General features: G+C 38.6%; 1 protein-coding gene across 1 annotated transcript in view; it reads right to left on the bottom strand.

The window, feature by feature from the left end:
• Positions 1-18015, bottom strand: part of SNX25 (sorting nexin 25) — an 80762-nt gene that overhangs the window by 44667 nt on the left and 18080 nt on the right. The window contains exons 3-5 of the mRNA XM_021541976.3: positions 16243-16459; positions 3970-4142; positions 2932-3118 (exon numbers count right to left, since the gene is read on the bottom strand). Coding sequence (XP_021397651.1) covers positions 2932-3118; positions 3970-4142; positions 16243-16459 — 577 coding nt within the window. The remainder of the gene's footprint in view (positions 1-2931; positions 3119-3969; positions 4143-16242; positions 16460-18015) is intronic.

Below are 18015 nucleotides of genomic sequence, written 5' to 3' on the forward strand. Positions count from 1 at the left end.
GAAATAAGATTTAGAAAGTCCCAGCACCATTATTATCCTTTCAGGGAGAGCTATTTGCACAGCAAAGAGCTTTACACTTGCTTACAAGGAAACCCACACAGCCTCCCTCTCTTTTCTGAATTCCTGTGTGTGAGCAACACACCTTTCACCCACAGGTTTCCACTGAACCAGCCAGAGGTTTTCCCTGTCTTCCCCACCATCAATACCTGGCTATAACCACAAGAAAGCCTAGCAAAACTCTGTTAATGAAATCAGTCTGGAAGGATGTCTTGGCAGCCCTCCCTCCTGTACTCTCACGTGCATGCATCAAGAGGCACCCAGCACCCTGCCTTCTTGGCTGTGGCCAGTCAAGAGCCTGAGGAAATGTTTCAGTGTCTCACAGCCCCTTGAACTTAGCAAGGTATTTTATCTTTATTTTATTAAACAAATAAGCAATCTGCAAAGATAAGCACGACAGGAATGTTTAATACAAAATAATGAGTTCCCAGCAACTGTTGTGCCTTAGGATAAGTTTCCCTCAAAGCTAAGCCTACAGTGAAAATTGCTACTGCCTGTATGTGTTCTTTACCAAGACGTTATGTGACAACATTATAAGTAACGAGAGGAGGCTTATAATTCATGAATGTTATGTACTGGCTTAGAACAGACACTGAAAAATTATTTCCAAATAAAACCAAGAACAGGAATTCTTGATGAGCATAATTACTCAGAATAGCATCTAACTGGAAAACTCTTGTTTAAGTAAAACATGTCATTAATTTATTGTAAGAGAATGGGAAACATTTGCCCCATTCCCATCACTCCAACAGACTCATACTGTGCTTATCAGGGCTAAGTGCACAACAGCTTATTAGTTTCTTCCTATTTAACTCCTTTATAGATTGGCCCTGTGGTTTACTGTTGTGAATTACAGCTAAGTACCACCTGGTTTTGTTTGGTTTTCAATCCATATAGGGACCACTGTTTGGTTTGTTAATGCAAATCTACAAGCTTTCACTGGTTAATCATGAAAGCTTTGCCAAACAGACTACACAAATTTGGCCCATCTTGCTCTGGGTGCTCCCACAGTTCTAGAGGACAAAGAGAATGGGAATGCTTCCTCCCACAGAAAATGCTCTTTAACCACTATCCCAGAGGAAGGCCTCCAAAATCAGATACTATTTATCTTAAAAAAGAAGGTACATTTTCTCAGACATTTTCCATTAAAATACTGATCAGGTTAGACTACCAACATTTTGTAGGGTGTAGAGGAACACATTTCAAGATTATGGCAGTTGGACTTCATGGACTAGAAAGGAAAAACCTAGGTGCAGCCAAAACCACATTATTTCATAGAGCAGATCTGCTCTCTGGTATTAAAGAACACAATTTAAAGTGACCTATGAGCTAAAGAGAGAACACACTGAGCATTAATGTGCTTGAACAACAACAACAACATAATAGTTTGATTTCTTTTGAAACAAACAGATCCATTAGTGTGATTATGCTAATAAATACATCAATTAGGTTTTAGGCAGAGTCTAATATAGACTAATTTCTGCTCTCAGTAAAGGCGCACTGTCCTAGAGCAAAAAGCAAATTTTACAGCAGATGAACAATAAGTAGCCAAGCAACAGAATCATTTCACCATCACCTAAATGTATTTTCCTATCCCAGAAATGCAAGTGGTTTCAGAATCAAAGACAAGCACCAGAGAAAGGATGACGTTATTCGTGCAGCCCGCACACTCCATCCCAGTAAGTCATCTCTTGGCCTGATCAGGCCGAGCCTAACAGAAGTACAGGGTCACAAGAGATGACATGGAATTCACCAAAAGTCATCAAAATGCACGTGTATTTCAGATGTTTCTGTAGCCATTTGGAAAGAGAAAAAGCTGGCCTGCAGCAACAGTGGGAGTTGGGAAGGGGAAAAACTACCAGTTCTGGTGGTAAGAGCTTAGGACAAACACTCCAGAAATGGTTTCAGGGGTCCTCCAAAGCTTTGCTCTGCTTAACAAAACTAACTCAAGGACATCTATGGAGATTCTATAACAGCAGTTATCTCTGTTCTCCACTTCCCAGTCAGTTGTTCCTTATCCTTTCACATAAATCAGAAATCAGGGAAGAAACAGCTGTAAAGATAAGGCAAGCATAAACAACTGATTCTCGGGCAAGCAAGCTTGAGATGCAGGCAATATCCCATCTTAAGAGAGAGAGATACAAGGAAAGAGATGAGACAGGGAGTGAAATTAGTATGAAAGGGTGCAGATGCTACTTGCATTAGAAAACAGGCAAACATCCATCAAACAAACTTGTGATATGTAGGAGCTCAGTGATGTTTTTTCTGTTTTTAACAAGCTCCGTAGAGTTCATTGGCATGGTTAAGAAGGATGCAATTGGGAAACACCTCCCTGCAATAGTCCAGGAAAACCTCTCATCCAGTGGGTATAATGTGCTGGAAACTCAAACCCCTTCTTTCCATGCCATAGAATCACAGCAAGCTGTTCTGGATGCTCAGTGTCCCTAAGATCACTATAGCTCACAGTCACCAGACCACCCTGGCCAGTCGTAATTCATAAAGATAATGAGGAGAAAACCATCCACACGAATGGAAATTCAAGATATTTAATCTAATTCCACAGAGGGAAGTTGCAAAGAAGAGTTCAGTATGCCTTTCATACATTTCAAACATTTATCCCTTTCAACAGTACAATCTCCAGTATACTACTAAGCAGAATTTTTATGCATTTTCTGCCACTGAGCTAAAATGCTGATTACATTAGAGATCTAACAAATGTTGTAGCTTATCATCCTTACTATCTCTGCTTTGCCAAACAAAAAGAAATCTAAAATTAAATTTAAAAAGAAAAATCACAATTCATTCAAGTCTAAGTAATGGGCTGGAAAAGAAGCATGTTTAGTTTTGAATGAGCTACAGTGAAACATTAAATACCTCAGTTGTTTCAGGAACTCAACATCAGAGCTGCTGTTAATGAGCTTGATGAACTCCTCATAAGAAGGAGCATATGTGTAGTCTTTCTTCTGATGCTCATTCATCTGTTCTCTGTACTCCAGCTGGCTGAGTAGCATTCGGTTAATGTAATCTGGATCACTCAGCAGTTCCACCACTGGTTTCAGTACTGGAGAGAAAAAATATTTTAAAACAAAATCCTTATGTTGAAGAATATCTTCTGTCTTGCAAACAAAAACTGAAGATAAAAGGCAAAAATAAATATCCAAGTTTATAAACATCAAAAATCCAGAACCAGCCTTCTGGACCACACAGTGCATTTGAGATTGCAGATACTTTCTTGATAAAACTGGTTATTCTATTACAGAAATTAAGGTATATTGACAAAGCTAAGCTCTAGTTGGAAAATTCCAAGTGTTTTCATTCTTTATGCTGTGTGTTCTGGCTACAACACTAGCCAGTATAAATGAAAGTAAACTGAATTGTGCAATATACTTGGGACTTCATAATTTCTGAATTTGACGGTGACAAAAAAATGCGTACTGTATTTATAAAAAGTGTAGCTGATAAAAGCAAAATAGAAATCCCTCAATTTAAAAAAACTACACTGCATAAATCAAAGTGTAAAATAATGAATTAAATATAATATAATGATTCAGTTATAGGATCCACAGATTTAAGGATGTGGTTACTCATCTGAATGTAATATAAAAAGCCAGAATTATTCATATAATCACTATAAATAATGCCAAGGAAAGCTTCAAATTATTCCTTTATGAAAAAACAGAATAAGAAAGGACAAATTGTGTTTTATCCTGAAATGTGATAAACAGCTGGCATCAGATCATGAGAGTTAAGTACATATATGCTTGATTTTGTGAATATAGTGTCTTACTGGCTATCACAGAAATTAAATTTCAGAATATAAAAGCAGAGCATCAAGACTTATACATTACAAACTTTGTAATTGCTACTACTGCACATGTACAAATGGTTAATCATCTCTTATCTTTGATCTACCTTTTGTTGCAAGTATTTCTGCAAGGACTATGCGCAAGCTGACAGACTGGACATCCTTTGAGGGTAGGAGACAATACACCAGAACTTGAGAACATTTTTGCAGAAATCTTACTTCTTCATCAGAGCTCCTCAAGCACGAGTGCAGCAAAAAAGGTCTCGGTGGATCTTCCTGCCTAGAGGGAAAAAATAAAAAGGAGAGAACTTACATACCACTTGTATCAGAAGTCACCTATGATCATCAATCGCTAATTGATAAAATGCTGCAGCATGAACGCCAGGTGGGTGCTGTGCTGAACATGCACAGCAACATGCTGCTGGATGAGTAAGCCCATGATGCACACCGTGTTGTTCAGACTCTTCACAAACAAGTCTTTGGATGACATCTCTGAAAGAAACAGGGAGCAAATCTCCCTCACCTTGATTCTGTTACCAACACTATCTACTTTATCTCCTTGCAGGTGTCAATGTTTGTCTAGACTTTTCAGAACACGCTTGACTGAACTCCTTAGTGCAGGTCACAGCTGTACCTTTTCTTTATACAGAAACAGCTGTAGAAGCAGGGACAAGGTATCCTAGCAGTTCTTTTATGGCCACTTGCCTGATGTGCTCCAATCCATTTTAACAACAAGTTGACCAAGCCAGTGGTTCCAGACAGAGTGTCACCTGAGAGGCACCACAGTAATTTACAAAGGCAGCTAAGACTTGTCGTCAGTAGAAAGCTTTAAGGTGCTACAAAGGCTTGTATCTGTCATGTAGGTACCTGCTCGTATTTTCCATAACATCTGCTTTCTTCCCAGAGCTGGAGGCTGCCATCCTGGTTAGGTTAGGTTGCTGTCCTACTCAACTGACTGTTACAGAGTTACTCTAAGCCCACTGCCTCTGTTTGTGGAAAAAGTGACCAAGAACTGTATATAGTCAAACCAAATGTTTTCAGTTATATGCCACTATACGGCCAATAGTGACAGCTCAGGAGCATGAAAATATGTTTGAGTAGTAACATTAACTCTGATTTTATTCTAGTAATATGATAATTCATCTTAATGAGACTAAAATTGGTTTTACAATTTACAGAAAAACAAATGTAAAGATGACATTTGGGTTTGATTTAACTAACGCCTTTAACTCAATCACAAATCAGATGTTTTGTTTGCAAACACAGATCATGAAAGGTGTTTCAATTGTTATAGGTATGACAAATTTCAAAACAAGTCCCTTGGAACATCCTGGATATAAATACTTTTTTCTGAGGAGTAGTGGTTTATGAAGATGACATGTAATCTTCATTATATAAACTAGTCCAGGTGGTGCAGCTGACTGAGCTCAGAAAGCTGTTTATCTTGTTCTGGTAGGACCTTTTCTCAGTGGCAGATGCATACATAGCTATTTTCCTCAGTGTATTGCTACTCTTCTTGCATACTCCAGCCTCGCTGCAGCCCCCTCTACACCACATCAAAATATCTGTCATGTTCTTCCTTAAAGGCATTCATTATTTATCCAAACCCAGACAAGGCCTAGGCAGATTACTGACAGAAAGTCTGGGTCATTTACCTACAGCCACCTATTATTGTGGAAGTAAAGTCATCCAGACAGGTTGGTGCACCCAAAGTCAGCCACTTAGAAACACAGCCAGAAGCGTACACAAAAATGCTGGCAAACAGGATGACTCACAGTGAACACAGAATAATTAAGGTTGAAAAAGCCCTTTCAGATCATCAAGTCCACCATTAAACCATGTCCTTAAGTGTCACATCTACATGGATTTTTAACACTTCCCTGGACAGCCTGTTCCAATATGTGAGCATCTTTTCAGTAAAGAGTTCTTTCCTAATAATGTAAGCCTCCCCTGGCACAGTTTGAGGCCATTTCCTCTTATCCTGTTGGTTGTTACCTGGGAAAGGACATAGACCCCCACTTGGCTACAACCTACTTTCAGGCAGTTCTCTCAGTAGAGTAATAAAGTTTCCCCTGAGCCTACTCTTCTCCAGACTAAACACCCCCAGCTCCCTCAGCCTCTCCTCATAAGGCTGGTCGTCTAGACCCTTCTCCAGCGTTATTGCCCTCCTCTGGACATGCTCCAGCATTTCTATGCCTTTCTTGCAGTGAAGTGCCTAAAACTAAACTCAGGATTCAAGATACAGCCTCACCAGTGCCAAGTACAGGAATTATCACTAGAAATTATTCCAGCCATGATACAGAGTTGAACTGAATGCAAATGGTGACTGCTTTTTGGCCTGTAAACAAACCCATCTATTTTGGACACCTAATTTTTGGGATATCCTGCATAGTGATTAGATCAAGATATACTTTCACAGCATAAAACAGACCCAAAATGCACAGAAAATTTCACTGAACTGAGATTAGCCTTCTTTGTCTTCAGTATCTATCTACAAGTCTCCTGAGGAATGCCAATCTGTTTGGGACTGCAAACACACTGGAGCATTAACTGTACCTATAGTATCACCCATGCAAGAGAACTCTGTCCCCTACTGCAAAAATTTATTCCCAGTCAAGAGCCAACACATACAGCTTTGCTGAGCTGGACCTATGCCAGGATTTTTCTGACACACAGTCAGGAGAACACAAATGGAAAATGGAACAGAATAAACAAGCACATAGGCAAATACTTGGTTCTTACCCTTCTAATTTGTCTAATATGTTCCTGCCTACAGAAATGCAAGGGAGGAGCAAAGATGCCTACTCTCCAGTTTACAGACTGTTCAAGAAAATCTTCATTTTTTTCCTGGAGTTGTCTCCATTACCTAAAATGATATGACTCTCTAGAACAGGTTTTCCTAGCCATACTATATCTACACATGATCTAAAAAGCAAAAGGGAAGGTATTTACAAAAATACTAGAGAAACAAAGTCTTCAGAAAATTCAACTCTAAACAAGTCTTGCCTGTCAGTGCCAAACAGTTCTGTTCAACAAATCCTAAAGTATTCATTACTGCTGGGCAAGAGAAATAAAAGGAAGACTGAGAGCAGCAGAGGAAGCTTGGGGGAGAAGCTGAACAACTACAGAATAAATCAATATGACAGTGCTAAATCAGATAAGACAAAACATACTGGTTTATATCCTCCTTTGCATGCATACAGGAAGCATTACAGTTCTATTTGTCTCACTGATGTGCTTGCAGGGAAATACTGTGTGTCAACTAAAGGGCTGGCCAGTAAACAGCTGCCCTTTTAGCCCAGGCTTCCCCTTCACTGATACACATCAAAAAAGAGAGCCATGAGCAATCAGAGAAGTATTAACACCACTGCTCATCCATGTCAGTTTACTACCTTGAAGCATGAGCTAAAATGTCCTGATCAGGCATATTCTTAAGGCTTAATATAAAATCTAGATCTTCAATTTTGTGAGAATGTGGCACTGTTCATTTTGCAGAGACCAACAGGAAAAGCAGAAATTTTAAGTGCAATCCACATACATGTACACAAAGCAGAGTGCTGCTACATTGCTCCAGTGTCAATAAAGATACTAAGCAGTATTAAATAACCCAAATAGTAACATAAACATTATTTCTTTTCCTATCTAATTCTGAATATGTGTTACTAGCACTGTGTGGTTGGATTTTCCAAACAAACAGTCCCTTAGTAATTCCAGAAAACTGAACTAAAACTGTGTGCAGATATTTTTAGACAGAGCTTTAAAAGCCCAATTAGCCATAAATTCTGAGCACAACTGTGTGCAGTCAACTAATATAAATGTGGCATTCTAGAAAATAGTTCCAAAACAGGCATGATACAAGCTCTGTAAACCAGGCTCAATTAATCTCCTTTAGACAATATTCAAATAATGGCAAGTGGCAACTTAATTAATTTGTGTCTTTTTGAACAATTAAGAATGAAGTAATAGTGACAATAGACATCTGTCAAGGTGCAGGTGACTGCAGTGATTTAAAACAATAGACAGAGATCATATCCATCTTCTCTCCCCCATGAGCTACAACACCAGCCTTAACCTTGCCCAAATTCCTTTTCTGTAATTTTAGGAAAAGCCTTCTCTGAATTTTTAACACTCTCCAATACTTTTAAATAGTGCCAGAAAGCAAAGGGATCTCCTTCAGTTGCACCTCAAAGCACTGGAAGATCAAGTAGAGTACAAATACAGATCAATAGAAAGAACCTGCCAAAGTGAATTCCTTTGTACCAGTCTGTTCCAAGCTGTACTTTTCTTTGGGAACAAACTGACACCTAGTGTAAGTATCCTTGCTCGGAGGTCGCTTTGTGCATTTACTGCCTGTGTATCCCACTGAGCATCATCAGTGTAAAGTCTTTAGCCCTTACAAACCTCCTGTTCATCCAGCACTTTATAAAGGAAAGCAGAAGACCAGATTTGCTGCAGTATTCCTGAAGAGAAGCAGTTAAAACATTACCAGGGTTATAGAAGTGCCATCAATTCCTTCCCATACTATAAGTAAGCAACTCTGAGCCAATATCAACACTTTTTTAACAACAATACCTCATTTCTCAGGAATGCTGGAGACCTGTGGCCATTTCATAAGACCAGACTATCACCTGGAATTCTAGGTTTCCCCATACAGCAAGCTCATGGAAATAATTTTTTCCTGAGAATCTACTCTAGATATCCGTATTTTTGACAAGGACCATCTGGTAACCATCTGTATAATAAAGACTCAGGAGTATTAAAATTTGGTTTTTATGGTTGGATGTATGCACCTGACACAAAGCACCTTTGACAAACATAAGTCAGTTTGCTTTGAAATTAAGGCAGGAAGCAAATTTACACAAACACACACCCTCCCCCCTAAAAAAACCAAACATGCCCCACAAAAAAAACAGCCAAAAAAAAAAAAAACAAAACAAAAAAAAAACACAAACCCATCAAACAAACAAAAAAACCCCTACCAAACAACAAAACCATGGGTCTGTAAAAAATTAACAATTCCTCTACAGGAAATTACTTAAGGGATAGATGGATAACAAAGTGTTTCCTTCAGCCTTGATAGTTCTTTATTTACTCTTTCAAGAGACAGCCTTGCAGAGCTCTATTTAAGTCTCAATCAGTACAATTGTGAGCTGAAATGCACGTGCAACTCTAAATAAGTGTCATCAGTATATTCAACATCCACCATGCATTTTCAAATTTTCATTACCCAACTCTGAGAACTACCCCAGCCACAAGCAGGCTGCATCTCTTCACCTATATTACCCTCAGAGCTGTAAGCTTCTTGACAATGCAGCAAAGTAAAAACTATTTGCTCTATATGAGTTTTCTAAGACATAAAAGAAACAAAAATTGAGACCTTTACAAGCCAGTATAACAAATATACTGGGAAAATGTATCCACTCAAAAAAAAAACCAAAAACAAACCAATGAAAAAAATATCACATAAACCTCAGAAAGCACAACAAAAATAGAAATAGTGGATAAAGCCAAACCCAAAATTTCCAGAGCCACTATTTTATCAAGATAAATGAATAAGTTTTATAAATAATTTCAACTAATGTTTATGGTGCATAAAACCTGTCATTTATACATGCCACAGTTACCTCTTTCAGGAAATAGCATTTGAAATGTCATATTAGTAACAGAGATAAAGAACTTATGAATGGCTTACAAACTGTGGTATAACCACATCAGCACTAGGATGTCTTAATGCTTATTATGGTGTCAAGGTTATACTCAATCATTAACAGGATACCCAACTTCCCACACTGCAGCATGAAAACAAATGATGAGCTTTAGTCCTGGTGCTAGCTATGGGTTGAATTTAATAACATGCCTTCATTTTTTGTGACTAATTTGCTCTTAGCACTTTCATACATAGCAGTTCCCATTGCAACAAACCTCTACAGCTTCATACTAATCCCATACTAACACACCTTTCCAGAGGCTGACTGTGGTAACCAGCTCTTAGTATTTCTGGTTTCTGACAAATAGAATTATAAAAGAAAAGCAAGACCTTTAGGAGGTGTTCAGTTGCTATGCAGATAAGTTGGATCTATAGAATTAACCAAGTTAAATCTCAAATGTTAAAACTCCCTTTGTATCAGTCTGCTCTTGATCAGTTTGTGGTGACATCGCTTTCTTTTTTTAACTATCTTACCACAATACACACTGTAATCACAAAAAAAAAAAATGAACTTATATCCCCTATACATGCCAAGTTATTCACCTGGGCCAAGAACATTAAGAGTTATTTTCTCTCCTTGCCCTGTCTATAACACACAGAAAACAAAAAGAATATTACCAAAACATGTATCACACAAACTTTAATCCCAAACATCTTATCACACTGTTTCCCCACAACACTTTCCAAGAGACTTGAGGTCTAAACTATAGGTTCAGAATCAGCACTGGTAGCAGCCTGCAGACCCCAAGCATTCATTTTGTTAAGCCATAACTTATGCTACAAGTCTGGGCACAAAAACACATAAAAACACTTCAGGATATACCAACAGATGCTGTGTGGTAGACAACTGGTCAGAAGCAGCCTGCGATACCACATATTCATGTTTGCAGAAACCAATTCTTCCTCTGTCTCTGGAGTCAAAGGTGCCCCAGCTGTAGGTTAAAGACAGAGAACACTCAAAACCAAAAGATATAGGGAAAAAAATAAAATACTACTACTAATAAAAACAAAACCAGTGTCATTTGACCTCTTCTTGCTGGGGTTTGCTCCAAAATCACTGTTTGTCAGAGGGTTCAAGACAGAAGGATTAAGTACCTTCCAATCCCACATGCCTACTCTGTTAATTTTTTCTGGAGCTATTTTCTTCCCAATGTCTGGTATTGGACAATATTTTTGATTTGTGCTGAACACAGGCTGATAATATAAAAATGGTTTTGTTATTGCTGAGCAACACTTGGACAGCATCAAGGCCCTTTTCTGCTTCTTGAATCACCCCACTGCTGGAGGTGCACAAGGAGTTGGAAAGAAACAGACAGGACAGGCAACTCCAGCTGACCAAAGGGATATGCCAAGCCATGTGGCATCATGCTCAGTATGTAAAGCTGGGAGAAGAAAGAGGAAGGGGGGGATGTTTGGAGTCATGGTGTTTGTCTTCCCAAGTCACTATTGCATGTGATAGGGCCCTGTTCTCCTGGAGATGGCTGAACACTTGCCTGCCTACGGAAGGTGGTGAATGAATTACTTGTTTTGCTCTTTGTGCAGCTTTTGCTTTACCCATTAAACTGTCTATCTCAAACCACAAGTTTTCTCACTTTTAACCCACAAGTTCCTGCACTTACTTTTACAAATCTCCCTGAGCATGCTGGTGGGGCAGTGAGTGAGTGGTTTGCGTGGGGCCACTGCTGGCCATTGCATAATACCTACTTATCTAACACAGGCAAATCTTATTTTGCCTATGCTGCACCCAGAAAAAAATAGGGTTTTATTTATCAAATGTTTATAGTTCTGTAAATATTTAGAGCAGTTGTTCTTAGCCCAAAGAAAGGGCAAGGGATTTCCCTCTTCCTTTCATGTGGACAGCTTCACAGAAAGGCACTTCTTATTTGGCTGCATCTTGCTTAAGTCCTTTTGGTACTGACTGAGCATTTTATCCAGAAGAATAGCTGTTTCTAGCTTAAAACAAACATGTCATGCTACCAGAGGGAGACTAGATTCCTGGCATCAGATAATTGCATCCCCTTAGAAGCACACTGCCACCACAGACAACACTGCACTCACATACCAACATGACCATTTCAATCATTATACTCCACCTTACTCAGCTCACAATCCATACTTGATTTCATAAAATGGTATTGCCAGTATTCAACTTGCTTATATTCTAGTTAAAGTAACCAAGCAAAGACTTTTTAATAAGATATGAAGGAATGAAGGAATAAAAGCTGCTATGAACACAAATGGCTGAATACTAACCTCTTTACCCTTGCAGGATGCACTTGGCTAATCCGGTTATAAATGTGCTTCTGATCCTGCACATGGGAAAAGAGCAGTGCCTTCTAAAAATGGTCTGACTTTTTCTCCATATCTCAAATTCATAAACTAGCTAATGCTAGACACAGGAAACAATCATATTTCATTTCTATATACCAAACCAATACTAGATATTAAATGGTTTCACATTTAAATTATTCAAAATGCCACAAATTTTCTCCCTGAAAAGTGATGGTTTCCTTTGAAATCCCAACTGAACCTCCAAGTACACCCCAGTGACACATATAAGATGAAAAAAATTGGGAGCTGTCTTGCCTAAAGCTTGCATTGCTCTGTGTCACTCCAGACAGTTCTGCCCATGGCTAGAAATGTCTATGCCCTTGTTTCACTTCGTAGATGTGTGTGGTATGCACAGGAAAGACAGGTGCTGTTAAAGAAAGCCAGCGGATAGAATAAAGAAACAGGAAACAGACCTAACTCTACAAGGTTCCTTTCTCCCAGTGCCCTGTCCCCAAGAAGCCACTATGAAAGTGGCCTCTCCTGTTACCAAAGAATCATAGAACAGTTTGGGTTGGAAGATGCTTAAAGATCATCTAGTTCCAACCCCACGCCATTGGCAGGGACACCTTCCACTAGATCAGGTTGCTCAAAGTCCCATCCAACCTGGCCTTGACCCATACTTTGAAGGTAGACAAGGTCTCCCAGCACTTTTCTTCATTTCTGGCCTCTGCTGGCTATTTACCTTGAGCTGTTTATTACTGGGTGGATTTTTGACATGATTAACATAAGCCAGAGAGAAAGCAGGAGCAAAAGAAAGGACTGTAGCACCTTTCCTCATTCTGAAGAACCTCAGCCTATTTTCAGCCCTCGGACATCGTGGTTAATCACAGATTGAAGTTCATCAGTGAAAGCAGAAAAGTAAAGAAATTTGTGTGTCCAGCATGCACCTAGTCACAAAACACATGAACCTCACTCTGAAAAAACAAGACATCTGTCCTCCTAGGCATTGATTACTCCTTTCTGCTGTGCTAGTGGATTATCTGTTTTATAGGGAAATCAAGACAACTTGGCTCACGTGGCACTCCCTCCAGAGACAATATTAGAGGCATTTAAAACTTCATAAGCTGCCACACAATAGACAAAATGCCCTTTGCCATCATGCTGCAGTATAAACTCAGTGGCAGAAATAATGGAGCATTTCAAGAGGTATCCCAACAGGAAAGATACCTCCCACTAATTACAGACTCTGTTCCACTATATTTATCATCCAAAACTAACTGGATTCATTATGAGATACAGAAGGAAATATGAGTGCAAATTTACATTTACTACTCTCTTTAAAACACTAACAAAAAGCAAGCAGATCAGGATTCCCTACCTTAGGAAGATGAAATTTTTTGTTTGAACTGTGGTAATTCAACAGTGATTCAACCCAGTAGACAGTTGAACACCACATAGATTTTCACTCACTCCCTCACCCTCCCACAGTGGGATAAAGAAGAGAATAAGAAAAAAAGGTAAAATTCCTGACTGTGGGGTGACATAATTGCAGCCTTCAGGTACTTGAAGGGAGCCAAAAAGAAAGGTGAAGAGAGACCATTTACAAGAGCCTATAGTGACAGGACAAGGGGCAATGGCTTCAGACTGAGAAGGTTTAGATTAAATATTAGGAAGAAATTCTTCTGATGAGGCCCTGAAACAGATTTCCCAGAAAAGTCATGGATGCCCCATCCCTGGAACTGTTCAAGGCCAAGTTGGATGGGGCATTGAACAATCTGGTCTAATGAAAAGTGTCCCTTCCCACAGCAGGGGTTTGGAACTAGATAACTTTTAAGGTCTCTTCCAATTCAAACCATTCTATGACTTGACACAAAGAAAGTTCAATAGAACAGAAAAGGCAGGAAAATAAATAATAATAATGATTAATAATAGAATTAGAATATATAAAACAAGTGATGCTCAACACCTGCTTACTGATGGCCCAGCCAGCTCCCAAGCAGCATCTCCCAGCATCTTTTCACCTAATTTATATATTGAACATGACACCATTTGGTATAGAATATCCCTTTGGCTAGCTGGGGTCTGCTGTCCTGGCTATGTCACTGCCCAGCTTCTTGTGTTGCCCACCCCCTCAGCTTCCTCACTGGCAGGCAGTATGAGAAGCTAAAGTCCTTGACATAGCATAACACTGCTTAAGAACAACTAGAAGACCAGTGCTATCAACATTATTCTCAACCTAAATCCATAATACAGCACCATATCAGCTACTAGGAAGAAAATTAATTCTATCTCAGTTGAAAACCAGGACAACAATATAGAAGATAATTAAAGGCTTCCAAGCTAGAAGAAGCATACTTCTTAGTTCTCAGTCTATAGCTTAAAATGTCAGCATGTTCTAGCACAGTAAATGCCATAGCAGTAGGCAATTCGTACAAAAGTCAAATTCTTGCTAAAACTACAAATTCTCTTAAATAGAAAACACTATTGGAATATTTGCTGTGCTTTCAGGTTTATTGCATGCATGCTCACATCACTCAGCAGCACAAATTCCATCAGTAGTGTATGAGCACAATGTCACCTTTCTTCTGACTTTGCAATAGTCTGTACATAGCATCTAAACTGTCTCTCCATCTGCTAAGAAATGGTCAGCCCTGTGCAATTTCCATACAGCTCCCTGGACTTTTCAAACAAATTTGGATGAGCAGCATGAGGATGGTCTAGAGCTTTACATGCATCATTCAGCATCATGTTGCTGATCTGTCAAGCACATGAAAATCAGAACTTTCTCCTTGTGAATTCATAGCCTTGCAGTCTGCAAAAAACAGTCACTGAGTCCAGTTCCAGCCTCTACAAATTGTTCAGTTAGAGCTGTTTGGTTGGTTTGTTTGGTTTTTTCCTAACCTGCTATTTCACTAACTCTTGATAAGACTTTTTTCATTCCCATATTAATACTGCCTCTGTTATCCAGATTTAAGTTTCAGTTATTACTTCCAAGTGAAAAAGTTAACCAGAAAACAACCAAAAGAATTTATTTTAGTTCTACACAGTGGAAATAACAATCCAACAGAGACCAGATGAAGTGGTCGTAATTCTCAGCAGATAAGAAACCTCACCAACAATCAGCATTAATAATACTTAATCATTCTGCAATTCTAGGTCCTACATCTCCAGCTTCAAATAGAAAAACATTCTGATTTAAAAAAAAACAGAAACAAACAACAAAGCAAATAATCTTCCTCATTCTTTAGCTGTTCAAACCAAATTCTTCCCAAAAGCAAACACTTTATTCTAATCAAGGACAACTGCAAGCATGATACTTAAAAATCAGAGCACCCTTAGGAGTTTTATCTAAGAGATTTCTACTTCATTGCAGAGCTAAAAGAAAGTAGTACCTAGAACCCACTGCAAGATCTTCTGAAAAGTACATACACCTCAATTTCTTATTTTCTTGAACATAACCACCCTTTACTGTCCTTACTTTATGAATTAGCTTACATAAGAATTAGCTAGGATCTACCACAAATACATTAGCCATGTCTTCTAAAACAGAAGAGAAAGAAGTGTCAATGGTAATAGATTGATCACTTACAGAACACAACTGTTCTTTTTTGTCTGATGGAGTGTCAAAAATACACGCATCTAACTGTAGGTAAACAACTTCACACAATAAAATGTACAGTCTAAATCTGAATGACCAAAGCATATTCCAATTAGAATAACCAAAATGCAGATACAAGACCAAATTCCATGCACAATTGGGTGAATTGTGTATTCAGATGTGGGAGCTGTATAGGCTATGACTTCCTATTTGCAATTACAATTTGGTTGTAACTCTAGTGTTTGGGGCTTTTTCAAGTGGACAAAAAGATCCTTGCCAAAGAGGAAATTTGTGAAATTAGCAAGATAACTTAAGCAGAGAAAGAAAATACAGTCAACAATTTTTCTACTAGAAAAATCTTGTTACTTCAGGACAGACCACCTACAGAAATCACAAGTCTTTGCCTCCCAGGGTTAGAAGAAATGGAAAACTGAATGGAATTACTCCTGGTGCTATTCTGGGAAAGGTGCAAATAACTATCTTCTGTCTGTTGACTGCACTGACAGTAGCCCTTCTTTCCATTGCATGTTCACAGTGTACGAACTGCTCACGCAGACCACCTCCTACTGTGATCAAAGAATTCATGGATTACACTGAAAAGAGTAGTGAATCCAAACTCTTAGAAAAAGGAGTCTAAATGTTTCCTTACATCCTGAAGCCAGCTTGATCTCTAAAACTAGTAATAAGCTTGAACTATTTTATCAGTTTCCTACAAAAGCATTACACACAGTATTCATCACTTTGATTCAGCACATCTGTAAGAGAGAAGCAGAAAATTCCAATAAACTGCAGTTTTGTTTTTACCTGGCATTGGCTCCTTTAAGGTCACAGAAGTGTGAGAGTAAAGCTTTCACTACATCATTGCAGACAACTTTAACTACATCAATGTGACTCAGCCTCTGTCGCAGCTGCTTGGCAATCTCCCAAAAGTCTTCAGAGAGCAGCTGGTACAGCTGCCCCTCATCTCTGCTGAGTTGCCCATACCAGGACAGGATGTAATCTCTATAGCTGTAGTCAAACACTGAAAAGGAGAAACAAAACAATAAATAGCAAAACCTGCAAAAGGACAAGGCACACCAAGATAGGAAAAATGTAACCCTCCACCCTTCTCAAAAACTGGATGGGTAATAGGCTTCACATCTACTTCTTACCAAAGAAAGTCAGGTTGGCAAGGTTACAGCAATCTGCACCTAACAGGTTACTGCAGGTCACTTTGCAAAGCAAAACCTTTAAGTGGATTTGCTCAGACAATCAGGTTACCAGCTACACACAAACCTCAGACTAATACCTGTCTCTCAGCAGTGGCTTTGGTTATATGAACTATCATATAATCCGACTCTGTCTAAAATGCTGCAGACTGAAGCCTGCTTTCTCTGCATAGGAACTGAATAGTCTCCATTCCAAAGTCATGGCTAAAAAGGGGAGGTGGTAATATTTTTGGATTTCCAAAGATATATACAACACAGAACAGCACCACAGAAAGTATATTACAGGATCAGAAGAGCTAAGAGAGAACAAGTGGATTAGTGAGACCACATGAACTTCAAAAATGATGATGCATTCCAGAACCATACCGACAGGCAAAAACCAGTATTATTGTAATTGCAAATCCCCTGGCAACACTGTCTTCTACCATTCTGACTTTGCTTTTTGTTTCATCCAGCAAATGTCCCTGGAGGTCTAAGAGAGAGCAGGGAGAACACATGAACTATTTAGCAGTTGCAACAAGATGGGGGAAAAGCTGGGGTTGTAAGAGTCAATTTGCATCTACCAGATAACAAAAAGGAGGGGTAATAAAGTCATGGCAATTTGAGCAACATCTTTACTAAACAAGCTGGTTTCAAACTTTCATATCCGAAGTCCATCTTATTTATCAGTGTAAGTCTACGGTGCAAAGTAATCATGAGACTCCATAATTTCTTACCTTCCAGTTTGATAGAAGTTGTTTGCTAAATTATGTAAGTTATGAAAATCTCCCCAGCACTGGCAACAGTGAACTAGTAGCATATTAATTGGACACCAGTTTAAATATTTTCACCTGCCTTTTCAGGCAAAATTAGCAAACCTCAACTAACATAACCTTGATAAAAACATTTCCAGAGAAATGGCTAAAACTGATTAAAGTATCTATTAAAATGCTTCACAAACTAGATTTCTCAAGTTGATAAAGAAATGTAATCACTTCAATGAGTAGGCTGAAATAGTTAAAAGCCTTTTGCTAAGTCATTTCAAGACTTTTTAATTAATAATTCAGAAAAAAATCCACAGTTCTGTAAACAAATACATAACAGGTTTGATTTTTTTTTCCTAATCCAGGAGAGAAAAAAGTATGCAGAGCCATATAGCAGGATAGGAACTTCCAAAAGAACTCTTCTAAAATAGGTGAAATATTTCACTGAAAACTCTTACCCACAAATAGTAACAAGTGATAAAAACAGTTATAAAAATAGTTGTCTTCTGATAAGCAGACGAATAATCTGTCAAGACACCACAGAATTGGGGAATAGCATTTTAAAATCTGAAGATTTATTACTTATCTCAAGTCTTCCAACAAAACACATTTTAAGAATTTATTTT

Source organism: Lonchura striata, chromosome 4, assembly GCF_046129695.1.
Source record: "Lonchura striata isolate bLonStr1 chromosome 4, bLonStr1.mat, whole genome shotgun sequence".
Lineage (NCBI taxonomy): Eukaryota > Metazoa > Chordata > Aves > Passeriformes > Estrildidae > Lonchura > Lonchura striata.